General features: G+C 46.8%; 1 protein-coding gene across 3 annotated transcripts in view; it reads left to right on the plus strand.

Moving 5' to 3' along the window:
• AMOTL1 (angiomotin like 1) overlaps positions 1-23,428 on the plus strand; it is a 131,121-nt gene that overhangs the window by 11,400 nt on the left and 96,293 nt on the right. Inside the window, exon 2 of one of the 3 annotated variants that reach the window (XM_029956947.1) lies at positions 371-421. In XM_029956947.1, the coding sequence (XP_029812807.1) occupies positions 371-421 (51 nt within the window). Of the gene's footprint in view, positions 1-331; positions 422-21,678; positions 21,911-23,428 lie in introns of those variants that run through there. The other 2 variants (XM_029956946.1, XM_029956945.1) reach the window with 2 other exon arrangements.

The raw sequence follows: 23,428 nt of genomic DNA on the forward strand, positions 1-23,428 counted from the left end.
GACGCTAGGCCGGGGGGCGCAGCAATGCGCCTCGAGAGCTGAGGGCAAGAGGATGAGGTCGCGGCCGGCGCGCCCGGCCCCGGGATCCGCGGGGTCGCACCCGCGGAAAGTTGGCGCGCACCTGCCCGCGCCTGGGAGACGCGCGGTCCCCGGTCCGAATTATCTCCGCAAGTTTCTTTGGCAATTTCTTACCCCCGTTGGATCTGGTGTCCCGAACCCCGCCTGGCCCCCGGGTTTACGGACTCTGATCTCTGGGAGAGAGAAACCCGCGCTTTTCTAAGGGACCTGCGCGCTGTAGCAGATGCTTGATCGATTTGCCCTGAATGACTGCGATTCTGTTTTTGTTTTCTGCTTTTTTTTCTTACTCCAGACAGTGAGTTTGTGGAAGCCTCTCCTGCACCCTACAGCACGGAGGAGTTAGGTAAGTCTAGTCCTTTGGCTCTTCGCAGGATTCTGCCCAAGAACAGCGGGTCTGGGGGCGCCGAAACGGAATCAGCTGGAGGGGAGGAGAGATCGGGTCAGGGGACACTCCCGGGGGTGCTTTGGGGTGACAGGGGAAGGGTCAGATGTGGCCTCTGTGTGTGTGTGTGTGTGTGTGTGTGTGTGTGTGTGTGTGTCCCCAGGGCGATAGTGCTGCTCTGAGGAGCGAGGCTCAGCAAACTTCCTGACCTGGGGCCTCTGAAAGCAGCCAGACGCATCCTACTCGGAAGGACACAGTGGGCTGGCCCTGCCTAGCCCAGTACCTTGCCCAATAAGAACCTTGGGAGAGTAGTCCAAAACCTGAATTGAGTTGAGGGCCCCCAAGGGCGATCTAGTCACGACCTGGGAGCGGTGTCCCTCCCTGTAGGTGTCTGGCAGCAGAAGGCATTTCATCCTCCTATGCCTGAACCTACAAGTGTAGATTCGTGGTGGCTGAACTGCGACACTCGTGTCAAAGACAGACAGACTTGTGTGGATAGAAGGTGATTTGCATTGTCAGGATCCCTCTCCCCTTTCCTGCCACCCAGTCTCACTTTGGTGGCTTGCGGGTGGGTTTTTTTTTTTTCTTTCTTTTGGTCCTTGCCAAATCCCACTCCACCTGAAATAAAATTCCACTTCAGCTAGATGACTCTCATTCACCCAAAATAGGTCTGCATCGAGGATGGCATTCTGAGACAGGGGAGAGTGCCTTGTTTTATTCAGAAGGTGCTTGTCTGACAAGTTGTGAGGCAATCATATCTCTGTAAATGGAATCGCAGATTAAATGCATAAACAAAACTAGCTTTTAAAGGCTTGCTATAGTGAATCCTTTTATGAAATGGAAATGACATCTACACCACAGCTTTGCATGAAGTGATTTATTAAGAGGGCAGATTCGTGGTGAAGTGTTGTGCTCGTGTATAATTGTGTATTAATGACACACCACTGGCACTCCACAGTGTGACAGAAGCTATTTGGTTCTCTTAAATTATAGATAAGCATAAGCAGGGGCAGGCTGAGCATTCCTTGCTCTGAGAAACCGCCTGTATAACTACTAAATTGTTTGCATTCACAGGATGATTTATGCGCCAGAAAGGGCCCAGGTGTTTGACCCTCTTTCGTTTCCCTATCTGCTTCTGGCAGCAACAGAGTGGATCACCCTCCCTGCTCAGGCACTGGCAAATAGGGGGAGCCCTTCAAATTAGCGGTAGAGAATAAGAAAGCAACCTTTTTTCCCTTCAGCTCCCTGTGGGAAAAGCGCAATTTCTCATGAGGAGATGAGAGTGTTGTAGGAACCATGGGGTTCCCTCCTGGGCTCTGAGGCTGCAGGGTGACTGAGAATAGAAAACAGAAGTCTGAGAGCCTGAGACCAGGGTTCTTAATAAATGTATTAAGTAGCCTGTTTTCTCATCTTTGGGAAGCTGGGGTTGGGCCAGGTGACCTCTAAGGGGTCATCCAGCTCCAGCATCCTGAGGTGCACGAGGAGCCACGAGCCACAGGAGGTACATAGCTCTGCATATTTATTATTGATATTCACGGGCCGAGCTGTCTGCATGCATGGTGTCTCCAAGGGTTATTCGCTCCCTGTAAGAGCAGCTCACTGGATGGGACTGCATTGCTTCCATGCTGCTCAGATCAAAGGGGAAGCTGGCATTTCTCCCTTGGAGAGAGTCATGATAGTTTGGGTGCTTTTCTTAGACACACAGTAGGAAAAATGCCTCTTATGGCAGTTGATGAGCCGGTTGGTCAAGAGGCCATTCTTTCTGGAGCACAGATGAGCATAGATTCAATCCTGGCCAGAAGATGAGGAACCTGAAGAAGAGGGAGCGGAAAGTTGTAGAAACATAGTCTGATTTCTATCATTCCATTTACTTGTGACTTTGGGAAGGTGGCTAAACCGCTCTGAGCCTTGGCTATCTCCTCAACCCAACTGGAGGCCTTGCGTGGATGTTCTAGATGGTCTAGATGGTGCATGGAAAGCTCTAGTACCATGCATTTTATATGCAGGTCTTCAGGAAGTGCTTGTTGTTATTACTATTCATTTGAAAGATACTGATTTCCTGTGCCTGAAGGATGGAATGGCTCTTGTCAATTGTTCCACCTATTAACCAATACCATTTTTGTTTCTAGAAATTTCTCTGCAACTTACCTATCTCCAAAAACAGATGCTCAGGGATGGCAATAAGGTCAATTGAATTATTTAGTGACTTGTCCCTGCAGCAGCACATGGAATGGTTTTTCATCTGAGGTCTTTGGTAACAACCCCACTGCCTTCTCGTGGCATGATTGATTGGTAGTCTGTTTCACCTCCAAAGTTTCATCTAAGTCTCCAAGTGAACTACAGTGGCCCTTAGCAGGTTTATTCTCAGTGTTACAGCAAGATCATGTAATCAAATTAAGTTACGAAAAAAGGAGCTTTTGAAAAGACAGAAAAAGGAGTCTTATCTCTAGATGAATGCTGTATTGAAAGCTGCCTATGATGGAGAATCCAGCAATAAGCTCTCTCTCTGTGTTGGTGCATTTATTTTAAGGATTTTTTAAAAAGTTTACTTATTTGAAAGAGAGAGAGGGAATGAGCAGGGGAGGAGCAGAGAGAGAGGGAGAGAGAGAGAGAATCCCAAGTAGGCTCCACACTTTGTGCAGAGCCTAATGTGGGGCCTGAACTCATGAACTGTGAGATCATGACCTGCATCAAAACCAAGAGTTGGATGCTTAACGGACTGAGCCACCCAAGTGCCCTTATGGTGCCATTTTCTAAGGAGGCAAAGCCCACACCTCTTCATAGCCTTTCTATAGTCCCATCCATAGACAGAGGTAATAGCCATCTGAGCCCAGATGTGACCACGTCTGCTCCTGTCTAGTATCCTTTATTGACTCCCTACTACTTAGAGGATAGATATTTGGTTAGGCATGGGCAGACCTCCACGATCTGCATCACCCCCACCCACTGTAACTTTGTAGTTATATGTGAACCATGGGGCAGTCCTCTAAATCCAGCCCTGTTCTTTGTGCCTTCATGCTCTCCCTCCTTTTCTCCTTTTCTCTCCTGGCTGACTCCTACCTTTCCTTCAACACTAAGCCCATGCGTCATGTCTTCCTAGTGGTTCTCAACCCTGCGCGTTACAATCAGGGTTGCTGTTAAAACTCCTGAAACTGGGGTGCCTGGGTGGCTCACTCAGCTAAGCGTCCAACACGTGATCTCATGATTTGTAAGTTCAAGCTCCGCATAGGGCTCCTGCTTGGGATTCTCTCTCTCCTTCTCTCTACCCCTCCCCTGCCCATGCTCTTCCTCTTTCTCCCAAAATAAATAACTTATAAGAACTTAAAAAGATAAAAATAAAAGTCCTGAAACCAAACCTTAACCCTAATAATTACATCAGAATTTCTAGAATGTGGCCACAGCATCAGTGTGCTGTTTAAAAATCACATTTCAAGTGATTCCAATGTGTAGCCTGGGTTGTGAGCTACTGCTTCAGATGGTGGCCACCTCATTCTTTGTAAATCTCAGCCAACACAGAGCCTGGCTTCAGTAAATGTTTGTTGAATGAGAGAGTGACGGTTGTCCCTGGGATGCTTTGGCTTTTCAGATACATACCTCTAAGATTGGTCCCTCTGCTTGTTATAACCATGGCGTGGGGACTGAATCCTTTGACCTGTGCCCTAGATCTCTCTCCTTTGTTCATTCATTAGGCTTATCGAGTTTAATTTTTACCTTTCTTAAAAATTAAAGTTTTAAAACCATTTTTAAGTATGAAGATAACACTTGTTTATTTTAGAAAATTTGGACATTAGGAAGAGTTGGGGGAGAGTCCCCCTCCTACCACCCAAAGATAGACAGGTCCCATGTCCTCTTCCCTTTACCTGATTTGCTGCCCTTTGGTCTTGCTTGACCCTCTGGCATGCCTCAGTGAGCTCAGTTGCTGCTGTCTGTGCTCAGACCCTGAGAACTTTCCTCTGAGTCCCTAAAGGAGCACCCTTGAAAGTAGCATTCTTGGAGGGTGCCTGGGTGGCTCAGTTGGTTAAGTGACCAACTCTTGATTTCGGCTCAGGTTATGATCTCACACGTGGGATCAAGGTCCACATTGGGCTCTGTATTGACAGCACAACATCTGCTTGGGATTCTCTCTCTGTCTCATATATATATATATGTATATATATATATATATGTATGTATATATACATATATATATATATGTATATATTATATATAAAAAAAGAAAATACCATTCTTGGGAGCCACTCTGCTGAAGGCTGATATGCCATGAGAAAGAATTTTCCTTGTGCAATTCTTATCTTCCTCATTCAAGAAGGATGTATGGGCTCTATTAGAATACATGATAACATTTGTGTAACATCTTTAAAATAATAACTTAAATATTTACCAGCCTCCCCTCCTCACCCTCCTAAGACAGGAGATGAATTCACAGCTCTGGATAATATAGTATTTCTGTCTGTCAGAATGCAGCAGCTTGTTTGGTATAAAATTAGTCCGGATAAGCTAACTGCTGTAACAAGCAAACCCACATGTCAGTGGCTTAACATGATAAAGGCAGTATTTCTTGTTCATGTTGACTTGTCTCAACCTGGAGCTAACATACTCACTTCTCATATTCCCAAGGTGAGAACTGGTCGCGTAGCCTCACCTACAAGGAAGGAGGCTGGGTGGTGTGGCCTGGTAATATGCCAGGGAGGAGAGAACACTTACATTGTGATCACCACCAGTCTCCACCAGTCATATTGCTTCACCCACGATAGCAGAACCGTATGCTGGCCATGTAGATGCCTCATTGTTGTATTATTTAGGATACTGGTTTGGCTGCTATAACAAAAGCTAAAAGGACAGTGACTCAAACAAGAAATAAGTTAGTTTCTCTTAAGCTTAGAATATAGACAGGTGCTGTTATGGCGGCTTCTTCATGCTCTGACATCCTGAAATGTTGCTTCCACGCGGTTTAGGGTGGCTGCTTCAGGCCCCACCATCACATCCACATTCCAGCCCGTCAGAAAGACAGAAGGAAAATGGAAAGCACAACCTGAAAGCTGCGCACATCATTTCACCTATGTTCCTTCGGCCTGAACTTTAGTCCAATGGCCATACATAGCACCAAGGAGGCTGGGAAATTTGGGTGAGAGTAAGGTGGAGTCCCCCAACAGAAGAATGACTGGGGAGAGGGCAGGCAGAGAGAGGTGCTGGATAATTAGTGATCTTTTAAACGAGTTATAGGAAGCATGTCTTAGTGGTTAAGAGCATGGACTTGGAGTCATACCGTGTGGGTTTAAATTTTACTTTCTTTCTGGCCTTGAGCAAAGTACTTAATCTATATCTTCATTTCCTAATCTCTAAAATTCTGTGTCATCTTTACTCTGATGCTCTTCCAGACCCAATACCATCTCTGCCATTCTGCTGTGTGCCGTGGAAAACGTTCCTTTTGGAATATATTGTTTGGAATATATCCAGCTGGATTCAGCAGGATATGGGTGGGTGGAAAAAAAGAGAGGTCGGGGCATTTATTCCCTTCCTGGCAGGCTGTGCTGTTCCAGGTCATGGCTCCTCCAGGGACCCCCTCTCTTAGTGCATCACATCTTGCTGGATTCTGGAGTCTTCTCGGCAGCTCCCCACTGCAGCTGCCTCTATGCTTCCTCACCACTTTGTTTTCCCTTAACCCAGCTCGGCTCACTTTCATCAGGGGTGTCTTCATCAGACCCTCTCCAGGCACTATCTGGGCGCACCATCCATTCCCTGGCTGACATGATGGGGAGGACAACAGGATGGCCTCAGACCATAGGGGTGAGAAGGCGATGCATTGTAGGTCTGATGCTTAAATGTAGCAGACATCCTTAAATGTGTACTGTTTTCATGTCCCTAAGCAATTAACCTTCAAGTATGGTGAAACCCTTCTGAAAGATTTCATTTTTGGCATATGAACCAAATAATATTGCCACTCATCTCCTTTCCCCCACCCAATGTGAGGAGGATACAGCAAGACTCAAGACTTGGGAACAAATCTGTTCCAAGTCAAATGTATCCTGTGTCCAAAGTTTCTTCCTTCCCATTATATGAGGGTGAATAGCAAGAAAGATGCTGGGCCTATTGTTCACCTACTCTGATGGGTGCTTTATATATATAAACTGTCTACCCAGCTTCCTAGCTTGGAGTTTGAATCATGTCACCCACATTGGTATCCTCAAATATAAAGATATCTGAGGATTTGACTGTCCATATTATTAACAGATTAAGTGTTTCTCTAAGGCTGCCCTCCAATTTATGTCCAAGAATTCTCATGAGTGCTATTTGCATCTAGAGTCCATTCTGGTTGCTCTAGCCTTTGGCCAGGGGATCTAGAATTCAGATACACCTACTGAGGCCAGGGGACACCATGATGTCTGCTCCATGTCCTCAGAAACAAGTAGCCACGTGATGCTGGCCATGGCTGCTCCTGCCCTTGTTTCCTGCTCACAGCAGAGCCCGATGGCTTGGCACTCACTTGCTGCAAGCCTGGGTGGTTTCCCAGCGTCTTAGCCTCTGTTGCCCGAGGGGATGAGGATACCACCCTTCCCTGTGCTCTTTTAGCCTCGGGGTGGGCCTGGGACCTTCTCATTACTATACAAACCCAGACCCATGGAGGGGCTGGGATCACATTGGCTACTTGCCCCACTCTGGCTGGTCTCCAAAACAGCCAAAGCAATTCACCCCAGCCTGGGATCCACCCCAGATCTCTGACGCTTGGAAGCCTATCTGTCTGGCCTTCCTCCTACCCAGACCCCAAACATAGCTGTTGAGAGGGAGGGAGTGCTCACCCTGTTTTAGCTTTCCCAGGATGACTGACATCGGGAAATTCAATTCCCTTCACAGGAAACCTCACCCTGCCGCAGGGTGTGGTCAGGTCTCCTGGCTCCCAGACAGCGGCCACAGAAGAGTTCACAGCAGTGTAGTGCCCTAAATCTGGGCAACTCAGGGCCTTTTGTGAATGATCTGGTTGGGGACGTCAGCTCATTTCATTCTCAGAACAACTCCACCATCAGAAGGAATTATTTTCACATTATGGAGGAAGAAACAGAGGCTCACACTGGTTAAATTATCTTCCCCAAATCACACAACTAGTAAGAGGCAAACGTTAGATTGAAGATACCGTCTTTAGTTCCAGAGCCAATATCAGTCTCCTGGGGAGGAGACTACACAAGTTGCACTCCTCCTAGAGGAATTTGGTTGTGGGATGAGGACAATAAATTATGTAAAAGTAAATAGCACAGGGCTTGGCTATACAGCATATGATTGTTCCATACATATTTGTTGAATAAATGCATGAATGGTAGGTGCTCTTACACACACACACACATGTATATATACGCATATACAAATACATATACATATACACTATATATATTGTATAATACAATATATGTATAAACGAAAATATATATTAAACAAACATATATGTTTCAGACCAACAAATAATAATCAGTATGCTCCAAAGAAATTTTCCATAATAGGATCTGAAGCAACAACAAGAAAAACTCCTCTTAGCTTCCTTCATTCACTTCCTGCTTGTCCTGCTCCGTATTACAGCCTAGAGTCCTGGGACAGGAAACCTCTCACGGTTTCCCGATGGTGCTCACACTATTTTTACAGGAAACTAAACCTTTGCAGCAGCATGATTTGGGACAGGGCAGTAGGAGCTCGGAAAGGAATCTGCAGATGGAACCAAGGGCAGGTGGACTCATGCTCAGATAGAAAATTCATCACCATGTTACTGATGTTCATTTGCGGAGCGATACTGGGCTTTGCCCGGGAGGTGAAGCTTTACCTCAGGGTGTTCTAGGTCAGAAAAAGAGGGAGCAGGAAAGGGAAAATGACAGTAAATGCTGGGGGTACATGGTTATCTACCTTGGCTAAACAGAAGAAAGGGCAAGGATATGGAATAATGGGATAAAACACACACACACACACACACACACACAAACACACACACAACACAGGAATATGGAAAGGGCATTTTCCTTGCCAGCAAGGAAACTTTTACTAGAAGTATATAGGCCCGGGTCCAGTTTTTCCTGAATATTAAACACAACCTGACTACTTAGAAGCAATGATATTTCATCAATTGTTAAGCGCTACTGGAGTCTAGAGTGCATAAATAATTAGCTTGGTCTGTTCAGGGATACTGTGGTTATGATCTCTCGGTCACGTTCTTACCGGATGATCATTCTGGGGTATGTCCTTCTTGTTTGTGTTTTTCTTAAAGCACGTTTTCTCAGGGCTCAGGCACATTAAAATGATTTGGTATCACTTGTGTGCTCTCTCTCTCTCTCTCTGTTCCTCCTGCCCCTTTCCTCCTTTCTCCCCGCTCCCTCTCTCTCTCTTCCCAGTCTCATCTCTGTCTGTTTCCCAGTGTCTGTCTCCTCTCCCTTCCTTCTCTTCTTCACTCCTTCCTTTTCTCATCTTAAGTTGGAATATGGACAGAAAAAGCGGTGCTTGCCTTCGTAGGGCCCTCTGCCAGAAAACGGAACAGGTCAAATTATGAAAAAGGAAAAAAAAAGAGTGCTCTTTGGCAAAATGGGGGAAACAGATGTTCAGGGGTGGTTTTGCTCTCTAGCTGTCTGCTGCCTGTGGAGACACAGTCCTTCCAGGCTTGCTAGTTATGGACATTCATCATCATGGCATACATGTGTGGTTATTTTCGTGTCCAATATACATATATTTTTATCTCTGCTCAGTTTGCCTCTCCCTGTGACCTCTGAACCCCCAAATCCAGAGTTGGCGAGATCACTGACCACCTGGTAGCAAGATTTATTTTCAAACTCAGAGGGTTTTTTTTTTTTTTCAAACATTACTGGGAACCGTGGAGACTATAATGGCTTTTAGATCACTGTTTAACAGTAACTACTTTATGGAAAGTTCAGGTTTTTAGGAGAAGAGGGAAGGGACCTGTGGGTGCAGAACCTGGTCTGAAATGAACGCTACAGAAAGTTTGGGGTTGAAGGGGAGCTGAATGATGAAAGTCTATTGCCGAGATTTGTAACCTGCCAGGGCATTTGTGTTTCTGTCTCTCATACTATTTGTTGGCTATTGATCAAAAAGAAAAGCCCATTATTGTAGCTTTTGTGGTTGTCCAGCCAGAGAGCTTGAGACTATCTCCTTAACAAAAAATATTTCCCTTTTGGCTCTAAGAGCCATTTCCCCCTTACACTCAAAAGAGGATTCCGGATTCCAAACATTTGCTATGGACTAAGGAGTATTCCTGGTGGGTTTTTTGTGCTGTGGGACCCATGTGTGGGTTAACCTCCTGTGACCACCTGCTTCCTTCACTGTCAGCCGTCCTCCTTGCCCTGGGGGGTATAACCAGGATCAAATGAGTTAGCACATCTAAAGCACTTCAGGCAGTGCCTGACAAATGACCAGAATTTAATAAATGTTACCCTTTTTTGCTACCTCCACCCTACCCCCATTTCCCTCATCACTTCCAGGTATATCTTTCTTCTGAACTCCATTCTCTTTCTCCTCTCCTACTCTGCTCATCTAGTGACAGTGAAAGAAGAAAAAGGTAAAAAGAATCAGCCACAAAAGTATAAAATTAAAGCGACCAAATAGACCAAACCATCCCCTCCAAGTAGGTGAAGAGCAGAGACCATATTCCCAGTTTAGCGGGTACAGTTCAAGCTAGATTTCAGCCCTCTCTCTGCCTCATTCACTCCTTCAGCCTGGCAGTCTTGTGCAGTGAACAGCCCACACAATGGAACATGGTAGCCCAGATATGCTCCCAGTGTGACCTTCTCATGGATATTTCTTTCCTTTACTGGGAACTCTTTCAGTATTGTGTACAAATGAAAAAAACTAAATTCTGTTTTGATTAGTTCTTTTAAAATAAGTCTTTCTCAAATCATTTACATGATGGGGTTTATTTTTTTCAAGTTCCGATCTCCTGAGTAAAAACTATGTCTAAAACTTATGCGAGGAGTTAACCAAAATTTATTAACTCCAGTTCAAATGGCAGTTTTAAATGCACTATAATAGGGGCGTCTGGGTGGCTCAGTCGGTTAGGCATCCACTCTTGATTTGATTTCAGCTCAGGCCATCATCTCACATTTCATGAGACCGAGTCCCCCACGGGGCGCTGTGTGGATGGAGCGGATCCTGCTTGGGATGGCCCCTCTGCCCCTCCCCCAGCTTGCATGTGCACCTGTGCCTGTGCACGCTCTCTCTTCTCTCTCAAAATAAATAACCATTTTTTTTAAAAATGCACTACATTAAAAAGAGCTGGTGTTTGTTGAGTGTGTTCCATGTATTAGGTATCTTGCTACGACATTTATTTCGGTCATCTAGAACACAATCCTGTGAGGCAGGTACTGTTATTTCCCTCCTTTTGTAGATTGGGAACTGAAGCTTAGACAAGTTAAATAACTTGCCAAATCATGCCTGGTGAGTGTAGAGCCAGAGCTTGAGTCCAGCTCTGTTCTTTATTGCTAAGGTTCTTACCCACCGTCCTCAATCCCAAAGTAAGGTATAAGAGCCCAAACTCCTGATTCTCAGTAGCAGATTCTTGGCATAACTGTGATTTGCAAGTAGGTCTATCTGACTGCACACATATGGGCTGACCTGTTTACAATACTGCCTACAACTTGCCACACACTGCAGCTAGGCTTGGGGACACGAGGGTGAAAAATCATAATCTTCTCAAAGAAGTGATGCTCTAAGTGGGGGAGAAAACCTAGTTAACAGAAAATTCACAATGTGGAGCTCTGGCTCCTCCAAGCCCGTGAGTACTTACCGACTGGGGAGCTTGAGCAGGTGATCTACATTTTCTAGGCCTCAGTTTACTCATCTGTGATATGGGAATGCACATAGTGACTTCATAGGGTAATTGGGAGGGATTAAATAAGATAGTATATGCGAAGTACTTAGCACCTAGTCGGCACTCTGTGTGTGGTTGTAATTATTATTATTACGGTAAGTGCGATAAGGGAAGTATACAAGGAGGGCAATGGGAGCCCAGGGAAGAGGAATCTGACCCAGTCGTGGAGGTTGAGAGGAGACCAGCCAGGCTTTCGGAAGAGATCCATTCTTCACAGCGTTCTTTCACACAGCATTCTTCACTTCCATGTTCATTTGAATTTCACTCCTTTTTTTTTTATTATTAGCATCATTATTGCTTTATTCTACCATCAGCTCCTTGGTGCCCACCTTCCACATTGTTTACCAAATGAGAGACTCAAGAATCCTCAGTCAGAATTAGCAAACAAAAATTTAGGACCTCCACTTAAATTTAATTTTAGATAAACAGAATATAATTTTAAGGGCATATGCATGTCCTCTGCATTATTTGAGACGTACTACGCTAGACACATTTTGCTGCTTTCCTGAGGTTCAAATCCGACCGGTGTCACGTGTTTTATCTGGCAGCGCTAGGTGTGGGAGCAGCGGCTAGGGACGCTCCGTTCTCTGCATTGGATTTTGGCGTGTTCTGGTAGGAGGTGTGATAAAACACAGCTCAGTTCCTATCACCAGGTATTCAGTCCCCACGGGACTCCACTTAGGCGCTGCTATCAATGAGGCCTGATTGCCGATGTCTGAGTTATTTTATCACCTCAATTAGAAAGGGCTGTTGGACATTAATCCTACGGTAGACAACCTAAACAACGTCAGGGGTTTGATGCATGCCCCATATGCGTACTATATAAACACAGAGCAACCCCTTCGCCCTGGGAGGTTGGATGGCTTCTGCAGTCTGGGTGTTCAGGTTTTGATGGTTTTCCACTCTCGCTTGTAACAGAAGCTCAGGCCCCATCTATTCTCTCTTGGAGAGTCCGCGCATCTTAGCGTCCACACAGGGGTGAGCACCCAGTGCTCTCCTTCTGTAATGCATCGTCAGTCAGCCCCTGCTAGATCATCACCAGAGGCATGATACTTGTGTGGGGGTCCCATCGCCAGAAAAAACCTGGTCTCTATTGCTATGCAGGGAGCATTCTTCTAAACAGTGTCCCTGGAGGGAGCGCAAACCTGATTGTCTACATCTTGCACCCAGTTGTCCGCGTTTTGTCATCCAGAGCTTTCAACATGTTTCCTTACTGTGACCCAGTATCGGGATACATTTTACGTTTAGACTCACACAGACAAATGTTAATACAAATATAACTAGGACAGAAGTTTCACGGGATAGTAATCGCCCTTTATTATATTGGCTACATCTGATATTTTCCATTATATTCTATTTTACTTATTTAAAACGCTCCTTCGCCCGTTCCACTGATTTCTGCTAATGGGTTGCCAACTACCACTTAAAAGAAACAATGCTCTAGAGTTTTATACAGCAAATATAGGATGCGTTTGTTCTTCCTTTCATTCCAAAAGCTTCCACAATATTTGAAGATCGCTATCAAATTGCATCTTAATATTCTCCTCGCAATGTACAGTTCTTAATACTCCCCGGTTTCTCCGTTCCATCCTGTTCAGCATCTGCTGAATGCTCTAGTTGAGGGAGGCTTCACTGTAACCTGGCATTGACGCACAGTGAGGTGATGTCCTCACATACAGCCTGAGCATCACAACCCCCTTGATCTCAACCTCCCATCCAAGTCACTCTCACTCCATTAATCAATACTCGGTGTGTATGGTTACTTAATATTCTCAATTTACCTGAAATACCGAATCTAACCCATCTTTTTTGTTTTGTATCTAAGGGTATATGGAGATAATATCTTTCCTAATCGTGTCGGAGGGCGCTCAAATTCAGATGCCCCCATTCATGGTTCCTGGATCTACCAATTAAATATTTCCAAACTCAAAACATGTAAACAAAAAGAAACGGTGTGTCTAGCACAACAGTAATTAAATCTCCTCTTCAAACGACCATATTTTGAAAGAAAATGGATAACAGGTTAGTAATAACAACTAGTAATTATGGAGTATGTGCCGCTTGCTAAGCACAAGGCTGAGAGTTTTACACTTTACATGCAACTTGCTCATGGATTTCTCAGAACACTTTGAGGTGGATGCTATTGTAATTACTACTTATTAAAAGAAGAAAAACTGAACTTTCATAAATTCAAGTACTTTAACCAGCCATGTAACTTATATGTGGCAGTCAGGGAGCTGGTCAGGCCCGTCTGACTCCTCAGCCTGTGTTTCAAAATACTTAACTCAGTATGGAGTGCCACAGACTGGAAACTACCTGTGATGTGTAACATATCTAGCATGGTGCTTTGAGGGGTGCTTAGTACATCTTCCTCCATCCCATAAGGAAAGCAAAGAACTTAGTAACAAGTTCAGGTCCCTAGCATGCCCCAGGAGTCTATGAAGACTGTCCAGGTTCATCTCTAAGGGTACTAGCGTCAGGCCTCACGATGCCCTGAGGTGCAGTGCTGTCTGGAGGAAGGGGAGGGAGGAATCTCTCTTGTCCAGAGGGCTGGGAGGACGAACCGCCTGCTTGGGAAGCAACATGCCGCCCTCGTTGAGAACAAGAGCTTCGCTCTGAAACCAGGCTTGAATCCTGCTTCTCACTCATGTGCTGTGTGATCCCGGGAAGTCCACACAACCTCACGTAGTCTCTCTTCCTCGTGTGTAAAACGTGGATAGTAACACCTACTGCGCAGGGAGTTATGTACCGATGGAATGAGATAATGTATGAAATCACCTGGCACAGAGGAGACACCGCTCCATACATGCTAGTTTAAGACAGAAAACTGGGTTTTGATCGTTCTTCTACAACGGGCACGAGGCCTCATGTAGGCTGGGATTTGGAGTGCACGGAGACATAGGTCCCCAAATGTCCTATACCGGTGGTTCTCAAAGTGTGGTCCATGGACCAGGAGCATCAGTGTCATCTGGGAACTTGTTAGAAACGCAGTTCTTCGGCCCCACCCTGACCTACTGAATCAGAATATGTGGGGTGGGACCCAGAGGTGACTATGATGCAGCTGAAAGTTCAGAACCACTGCCCTGACGGCACTGAGGATCCTGAGTCTTTCCTCGTTTTCAGTGAGACTCCATTGAAGCTTCTGGACAGACTGCACCTTTCGTGTAGATAATGTGACCAAATACATAGACTGTGGATTTCACTTTCAGGTTATTTCCATTTGATTATTTTATCTCCAGTTGTTCATTTTCTGATGTGCCTTATCTCTCTCCCACTTAATTTGAAACGCATATTGTACATACCTTATGTCATAAAGGTTGAAGAGCAAGCGACCGGGGAAGGGAGACTGGTAGCATTCCTATGGAAGTCTTCCAGGGCCCATCCCTGCAGGCCCTCTCCTCCCTTTGTCTCCTTCAAGTCCTTCCCTTGAACTCTTTCAAATTCTTCTCCACTTCAGAATGTTTGCACGTGCTGTTTGCCCAGTTGGGGCGCTCCCTGGCTCTTCTGCCACCACCTTGGAGGTTCCTTCCTTCCCTTTCCAGCCCCCTAAGTAGCAGGCTTCTCCCTCGTTAGTCTCTGTTACTGTGCCCACTCCTGTTCTTCACACATAGAGCAATATGTAAGTATAGATGTATTTATACACATGTTAGTAAGACAGAGCTTGTACCACAGTATTCATGCGCCTAGCAGAGTGTGACTTAGTAGTCAGTGTGATCAACAATAAGTTTTAAATGCACACATGAATGAATGAATGAATGTACATCGCAGCCCTCACGTAGCTTTGTCTGCTTTCAAACAATGCTAGTACGCTTTCGGTTAATCCTTCCAGTTAGTCCTTCTATTAAGGTCTGAATTTTTTCTAGTTATTTCTAATTATTCCCCTTTCTACCTTCGGCTTTTCTGAAGACTCTTTTCTGCTTCGCGTGATACGGCTTTATGCTCACACACAAAAATACGTTCTGATTTCTGGATGGATAACTTATCAGTTATAATATGAATTTCAGTGGCGCCTGGGTGGTTCAGTTGGTTGAGCGTCTGGCTCTTGATCTCAGCTCAAGTCATGATCTCATGGTTCAGGGAATTAAGTCCCACATCGGGCTCTGTGCTGATAGCAAGGAGCCTGCTTGGGTTTCTCTCTCAATCTCTCGCTCTCTCTCTGCCCTTCCCCTGCTCATGCTCTCTCTGTCTCTCTCTCAAAAATAAATAAATAAAATTTTTAAAAAACCAATCTGAACTTTAACTTTTCCCCCAAGTCTGATTTCATGCTGTAAGATGATATTTTTCTCCTAAATTGAACCACACAGAATGGCTGAAGCCATCAGGAATGGTGAGAGCATCCCCACTTCTCTATCTTTGGCATTTAAAGTAAAAAGCATGACATCTTTAGTGCATATCCTAGAAAGAAAAGAACCAGAACTGCTGTATAGGTTGTGAAGGGACCATACTTCTCCCTGTTGTTTGAGCTAAGGACATGTTTGCATAATATCCTTTTCAGAATGGCGACTACACGTGGTCTGAAGGACACTCTGACCTAAGTTATCTCCAGTTACTGAGACGATCCTTGTTTTTAATAGTGATTTTATGTTGCTGTTGTTTTAGAAACAGTATGATTCCAGTTTTAGCGAAGAAAACCCTCAAAACCCTCTATATCATCATTGGAAATAGAGAAAAACATAACAAGCCTCTTGTTCATGAAAAGGACAAAGTTGCCATATCATGATATACTATAGGATGAACAGAACTGAGGCTGCAATTGGATTCCCCCAACAGTTCAACAGAATGCTTGAGATGGTTAGACACTTGGGAGCCTATAAACTGGGCACCATTATTTACTCAGCTCACTCAGTGGTTTCTCAACTGGGGGCAATTTTATCCCCTCGGAGACATTTGGCAATGAGTGGGGACATTATTAGTTGCCACCACCTGGGGTGAGGTACGGTTGCTTTTGGCGTCTGCAGAGCAGAGACCAGGGGTATTTCTAGAAACACCCTACAATGCCCAGGGCAGCTTCTCATGACAGAGCCTTATTGGGTCCAAAATGTCAGTAGTGCTGCTCCTGAGGAACCCTGAAAAAAACCCAATCAACCAAAAAGTAGGAGCTTTCACTATTCCCAAGATTTCTATACTAAGAGTAGCAACTAATAATAAAAATGATTATTACTTATTAAATACCCGCTACTTGCCAGACTCTTTATAAATTCCTAGCTCCTGAGTCAGGATGACCCCAGGTCTATTTGAGGCCATTGTCTCTCCATTCTTCCTCCTTAGCTATTTTGTGTAAGTGCATGTTCTCTGGACATGATCATGTCTACCCTCTCTGCTTGTTGTGTTTTATATAGATTAAATTATACGTTTAGTGTTTAGTTCATACTCGGTAATATACTCACAGGAGAGAGCCATGGGCAAGAAGAGACAGGTGTGTCACTATGGGTGGTGAAGCTAAAAGCATCCAGACAAACAGGCTTCAGATCTATAACTTACTAAACAAGCCTAGCGCCCATGTAGGATGGCAGCATGGAGCCTGGCCCTCAGTAGGAACTTAATAAATATTTGTTGGGAAACTTTTTCATAATCAGCAGAGTCCTTGGATAAGCTTTAAATGGAGCAGGGTTTCCAAATGACCTATTCTGTTATGTGACATGGAGTTTGTCCGGGGAGCAGTTCCCTCACCTCTAAGGCACCTGGTATTCCCAGAACTTCAGAGGTGCCTCACCTAGTGTATCTTCCACTTCTTCACTTTTCCATTCTCAGTCAGTCTGGCCCCTCAGGCGCTCATCCCTTGACCCCTCCCTGTCTGCACACAATATTCCCCTGCCCTCTCTACTTGAGGCCCTCCCAATATTCCCTGAATTTTGCTCCCGTCAACCGTTTGGCAAGGTGGGGGGCAGGGCGTGTGTCAGAATCTCCAGAGGAAGCCGGAGACACGTGAAAAAGCTTATTCAAGAACGTGATTTTATATTTGGAAACAAGCAGAGAAAAAAAATTACAACTATTATCTTTGTAAAACAGAGAACTGAAAGAGCAGCTTGGAAGAAATCCTCTTGCCTGGCAATAATATGGCAATTATCATATCTGGGGGTGGGGGCGTGACCATTTTATGTTTATGAAAAGAAGAAGAGGTTCAAAGGAAAGGTGCTAGGAAGCCCGACAGTGGGTGCTTTCCTTTCCTGTGTCCACGTCTATGTTAGGAATGTCCTCTTCTCAGCACTTGGATGTCCCGGAACCCGCCCTCTGCCTACTGTACAGAATCAGTCACTCCATTGTGCTCCCATAATGCTTTATTTTTATCCTCTAAATAATCCATCATCCTTTACCTTTTTCATACTAAGCTCTGAGGTAGTGCATGCTTCTGAAGGAGAATTGTGAGAGCACCCTGACCACAGGGAGCCAGTGGGAGTCCATTGTTCATGGCCCTCAAACTTCAGTGTGCCGGGAGTCCCAGTGAATTCTAGGATGTCACCCTTGGAGATTCTGAATCTCTAGAATTTGGAGGTGGGGACATCAGAATTTTAAATTTGTACATCTCTGGTTTATCAATCACACTTTGGGAGGTACTACAGAACTTGGGCTTAAAAAGTGCCCTTCCATGTTCTGGAAGCCAAACAAGCATTTTGATAAAGACAGCCTGGCTACATTCAGTCCCTGGTCTGTGCACTCAACAGGCACTCCTTGAGAACTGCCGAATGGAGCGTCATCTGTTGTAGGCGATGCTGCGCGGGAGCGGTAAGGTCTCCTCTATGGTCATGACCACTCTCCTTTTGCTGTCAGTTGTTTCCCTCCTAGTAAGCTCAGGCCCATTCGTGGGGCGCATCCTAGTCAATGTAGTAGTTGATAAGGACTTTAAAGGGTGTTTGGAGGGTGCAGAGAAGAAGAATGAGGGGAATGGAGGTTTGCATCTTAATAGAGAATTTCTTTTTTTTTTATTTTTTTTACATTTATTTGTTTTTGAGAGACAGAGTGAGACGGAGCATGAGCAGAGGAGGGGCAGAGAGAAGGAGAAACAGAATCCAAAGCAGGCTTTAGGCCCTGATCAAGCGGTCAGCACAGAGACTGACGTGGGACTTGATCCCACAACCATGAGATCATGACCTGAGCTGAAGTTGGACACTTAACCGACTGAGTCACCCAGGTGCCCCTCAATAGAGAATTTCAATTCCTTGGTATTTCACATCACAGAAGGAAAAGTGGAAGGGTGTCTTGTACTATATTTCTATTGAGTGTCCAGGCCTTGACATGTATTACCTAATTTAATCCTCAGAATCAGCCAATGAGGTAAGTGTAACTAGTCCCATTTTACAGAGGAGGAAGCTGAGGCCCATGTTATGTTACTCTCCTGAGCTGGAAATAGGTGGACCCAGGACTCGACTCTAAAGGCCATGTTCATTCTTCTCTCCCTGGATGCCTCTATCACCTCATTCTGCTGATAGCCTCTGGGCTGGTCTGGAAGATCCTAGTACATGCCCTGTTTGGACTTAAAGACTGTCTTTGAGTTGTCCCTAAGAGTGCTGAAATTGTCCCATTGCCTTCTTAACCTTCCTAAGAGTGAGTAAAAGACAACTGGGTCACCTTAGAAAGAACGCTGACCTTTAAGTGGGTATACAGATCCAAAGAAAATACAGATGCCTACTGATTTGCTACCTTCTGCTTGTAAAGCTGCCTTCAGTTTTTTTCTTCAGTTTTCTTTGTCAATATACCTTGTTTCTATTTGCTCCCAACCCACAAGTTGGAATCTGTAAAATGTTATCAGTGACCTCTTGTTAGTCACATTTGAAGTCGTTTTCTCAGGCCTTAGTTTCTGAACAATAGAGTCAGTATATCCATGTTATTCATATTTGCTATGGAAGATTATTCATTTTCTGTAATTGATGTGGTGATTATTAATAGTTGAGGACATTAAGGTGCATGGAGGGGAAAAATTGGCCTGCCATGCATTGGACCCTTGTATTATTACTTGGTATCAATTTGAAGAGCCCAGGTTAGGTCCACTCACTCTAGTCAGCAGACTGCTGAGCCCCCAAGTGGTCACCTACCACTGCATGGGAAGCCTGGGAATCTATGCCCTTGAAAGAGGGAGCATCTTACAACTTCCTCTGGCTTCCACGCCTTCTAACCTTACCACTCTTCTACTTCTCCAGCCTTTCTTCCTCTTCCTCCTCCTTTGCCTATCTTTCACCCTGGACATTGTCCAAGTAAACTGATCTTCATAGCTTCATTTCTATTTTTCTCTACACCTCTGTTCTCCATTTCTTACCCAGTTTCTTGTTCCATATTTCCTCTTGCCCAGAGGACAGTAAGTCTTTTAACATCTTTCTGAAACAAGTCTCTCCCTCACCCCCACCCAACCTGGCTTTCCCCGGCATCCGTCCAATGACCCAGCCTTCCAGGAATGGGCCATTCTTCCTATGACCCAGGCTCAACACCTGGGTTAGCTTGCTTACTTTGTTCTTCCTCCTATCTAGTCCCTGGAAAAAGTAAAATCTTGCTTCAAAGATTTGGTAATTAACTTCCCTGTATTTGGTATCTTTAAAGACTTGGTATTGGCATGGTATCTCTCTCTTCCTTTCCATCTCCTTTGCTCCAACTTCACCTGTCATTGCTTCCTGTAACTATTTCCCAGATTGGCTCCTGATTTCACAGGGCTGTTGAAGGGTTGCTTGCAATAATAATAGCAAGTATATGTTCAGCACTTATATGCATTATGCTAAGTATTTTTCATTCATCCCATCCGTACAACCACCCTGTGATGGCTATTTCTATTGCCTTGGAAATGAAACTGAAGTTTTGAAAAGTTAAATGACTTGCCCAAGGTCACACAGCGAGCTGGTGGGCTGTAATTCAACCCACCCCTGTTTTGTTCCAGTGGATGCTTGAAACTACTGAATTTTGCTGCCTCCTAGTTTGTTATCTAATGTGTTATTTCCTGGTGTGTTATCTAATGGGGACAATTAATGTCGGTTTCCTTCCTTCTTTCCCTCCTTTTTCCATCCATTACCTCTTCCTCAGACTATACTAAATTCCTGCAGATGCTACCTGTGTCAGAACCCCACTACCCTCCAAGGCTCTCCTTTCTCCTGCATGTAGTCATTTCTTTTCTCCACATTTTTCAGGCTTCCCCAATGCTTTCCGGTTTTCTGGTTGCATATCTTGTCTAAATAAATCCTTAAAAGGCCAGTTAGCTGTTGTTTCTTTTTATGTCATTTATGTGCTATCAAGTCCTAGGGTAGCTGACTTTAAATGAAGTAGGTTTGGCAAATGATTGTTAAACTAATGCATTTGGGTTTTATCTGAGCCATCAGAGGAAGCAGAAGAACAGACTGGAATCAGGATATATAATCCACCAGAACTGACTGGAAGGGTACAGCTGCTGGCAGACTAATTGGGTAATTGCCATAATCCAGGCAGGAATCCCAGAAGACATGCTGGTCTAGTGAGAGGGCAAAGAGAGAGGAGCACAAGATAGGTGTGGTATGCATGGACTGTACCGGTAACATCTTCCACCAACAACTCTTCTACTCCCTGGGCTCTGCACCTCCAGAGTAGCAGAGCTGGTCCCTGAGAGCTTCGGAGGAATGTTATGGTCCTGTGGTTCCAGGTCCCCAGATCCAGGCTCCAGAGGTCTGCCCAGAATAACTGAGTATAATGGGATGGGTGAGTAGGATTTCTTAATATGGCCTGATTTGAGAGGAGGGGCAGAATCGGCACCCTTTTTCCAGAGTTCCTTTCTGTGCCTCCGATTCGGCAGATAACAGCCGGTGGGTTTGGGGCCACAGGATGTACAGTGTGCCAACACATTTAATATCTGAGACTGTAAGATCTGTTTTGGCCCTTCTGCTGGTCAACCGAGTCGAATGTAGCTGCTGGTCGAACAATCCCAGTGTGTGATAGACGCACCAGAGCCTGGGGAATGCCAAGAGAAGTGTGGCCACTTTGCACCTGGAAATTCCACTTAAGAAGAAAGAAAAAAAAATCCTAAACATAACCTATCTGGACTTTGAGGGCAGACCGAGAAACCGATTTCTGCGGCAGTTGGCCTGGTGGGAAGAAAGAGAAAGCCGAAGGAGAGACAACTGTTGAGTCTGACATTAATTAAGCCGCGGCGGGGAACACAGCCACGGAGGCTGTCGCCCTCCTAAACCATCAGGGAGACACGTCAGCTTGAGCTCGGGGCATTTTCAGCGGGCCAAGTCCCGCCGGGAAGGGGGGCGGGCGGCTGCAGGCGGGCTCTAGGGCCCAGCGGCCGGGCGCCGGGGCGGGGGTGGAGTGTAGGGTTACAGTGACGAGCCGGACGACCCTCCCCGGCCGGAGCGCGGCGAGCGGGGAACCCGGAGCGGGGAGCGCGGGCGGCGGCTGAGCGCGCGGGACGCTCTAGGACCCAGCAGCGGCTGTCTGTCGGCCTCGGGGCTGGAGGGGAAGCCCCGGCGTTTCTCTCCTTCCTGTGTGAATGGGGCTGACTGTCTGGCGCCGCTTCCCCGCGCTGCCCCACGCCATGCCCTGCACGCTGCCCGGCGGCCGCCTTCCCCAGCCGCGCCACTGAACTAGCCATGGTCGCCTCATGTGGAGGGCAAAGTTGCGCCGGGGAACTTGTGAGTCAGCCGTGAAAGGTAACCAGTCCCCGCTCCCGGCGCGGGGAGGGCGCCCCCGGGTCTCCCACGCGACGGACCCTGCCGAATCGTCCTCTTCTACCCCTTGCTGCCCTCTCCCCCCGCCCCCCCACCAAAGCACGGGGCTCTCCTCGGGGGTCCGGGGCTGAGATCTGCCCGGCTCCCCAGCGACTTGGGCAGCCGATTGGGCGCCGGTGGCTGGGAGTGTCCGCCACCTCAATCTTGCTCTTCCTTACCCAGATATATTTTAAAAAAAGAAGAAGAAGAAGAAGAACTCTGTTCCCGACCCCCGCTGCGGGTCCTTGGTGCCGGCGGGTCGGATCGCTGCGCCGCCCCGCGCCTCATCCGAGCCCGGGAAGTTGCGTGTGCCCGCCGGGCCGGGGCCCCGGGGTGCGGGTGCGCCCCCCGAGGCTGGGCTGGCCTTTCCGGAGGGGCGCTGCCATATGGCTGCACTCTCCGAGACGCGCCCGCGCGCGGGTACCCCGGCGGCCGAGGGAGGGGGCGGAAGCGGGTGGCCGGTGGCCGCTGCCCTCGGCGCGAGACAAAGGCGCGCGCCAGGGCCCGCCCCACGGGATGCGGCGCCCCAGCGGGACCCGTCCTCCTCGCGGGAAGTCTAGGCTCTGGCGGGTGGGGGCGGCGACGGGGTCGCGCCCCAGACCCCGGGGCTCGGATCGAGTTAGCTGCTGCTCCTTTGTTCTCCCCGGACAAGTTTCTTCGACAGAAACTGGGGAGTTAGACTTAGCTCTCCTTTGCTGTTAGTGCTGCCTTTAAAAGAATCTGGTTTCATGGGGAAGAAATTAAACTTTCCAAGTGGAACTGGTTTTTCTTGGAATGTGACATTTGTGGCAGGAGGGAGATTGGCACGTCGGCCGATGACAGCCAAGCGGAGCCGGGAGTCCTGAGCTGGGGCCGGGACCGAGTATCCTCCGTAGGCTGCAGGGCTGCAGGACGAGGCGGCCGAACGCACGACGCGGCATGCACCCACCGCCGGGGCCCCTGCTGCCTGGACTGCGCTCGCCGCGACGTTTCCAAGTTTCCCCCGTAGGAGCCCAGGCCGGGAATCCCGGCTCCCCTCCCGCAGCTCCCGCGCCGCGCCACGCCACGCCCTACTCTGTAGTGTCTTGATTGGTGGCTGGCAAGACTTTCCCTTTTCATTTTTGTTTGAGGGTTTTTTGCTATTTGGGCTTTGGTGTTGGTTTGCTGTCTTTAGATGGCGAGTGCTATGGAAAATGCCCGGCTAGTGTACGGATCACCTGGGCTGGGGCTTCGGTAGACGCGCGCCCAGATCGTGCGGCCTCCTGAGGCTTTGCGGTTGGGACCGAACATTTTGTGTCCTTGGTCCCTCATCTCCTTTGCTCAGTCCTGATAAAGTGCGGACACGGTTGCCCATTTCCTCTTTCTAGGCATGCTAGGAGAATGGAGCTTTTGTACTGCGTGTAAAGTCCCTGGTGATGCCGTAGGTAGGGGGTCACGAGAGCCAGTTGTATTACCCTAAGATGCTTTGGAACACCCCAAACA

The sequence above is a fragment of the Suricata suricatta genome, chromosome 11, assembly GCF_006229205.1.
Source record: "Suricata suricatta isolate VVHF042 chromosome 11, meerkat_22Aug2017_6uvM2_HiC, whole genome shotgun sequence".
NCBI classification, from domain to species: domain Eukaryota; kingdom Metazoa; phylum Chordata; class Mammalia; order Carnivora; family Herpestidae; genus Suricata; species Suricata suricatta.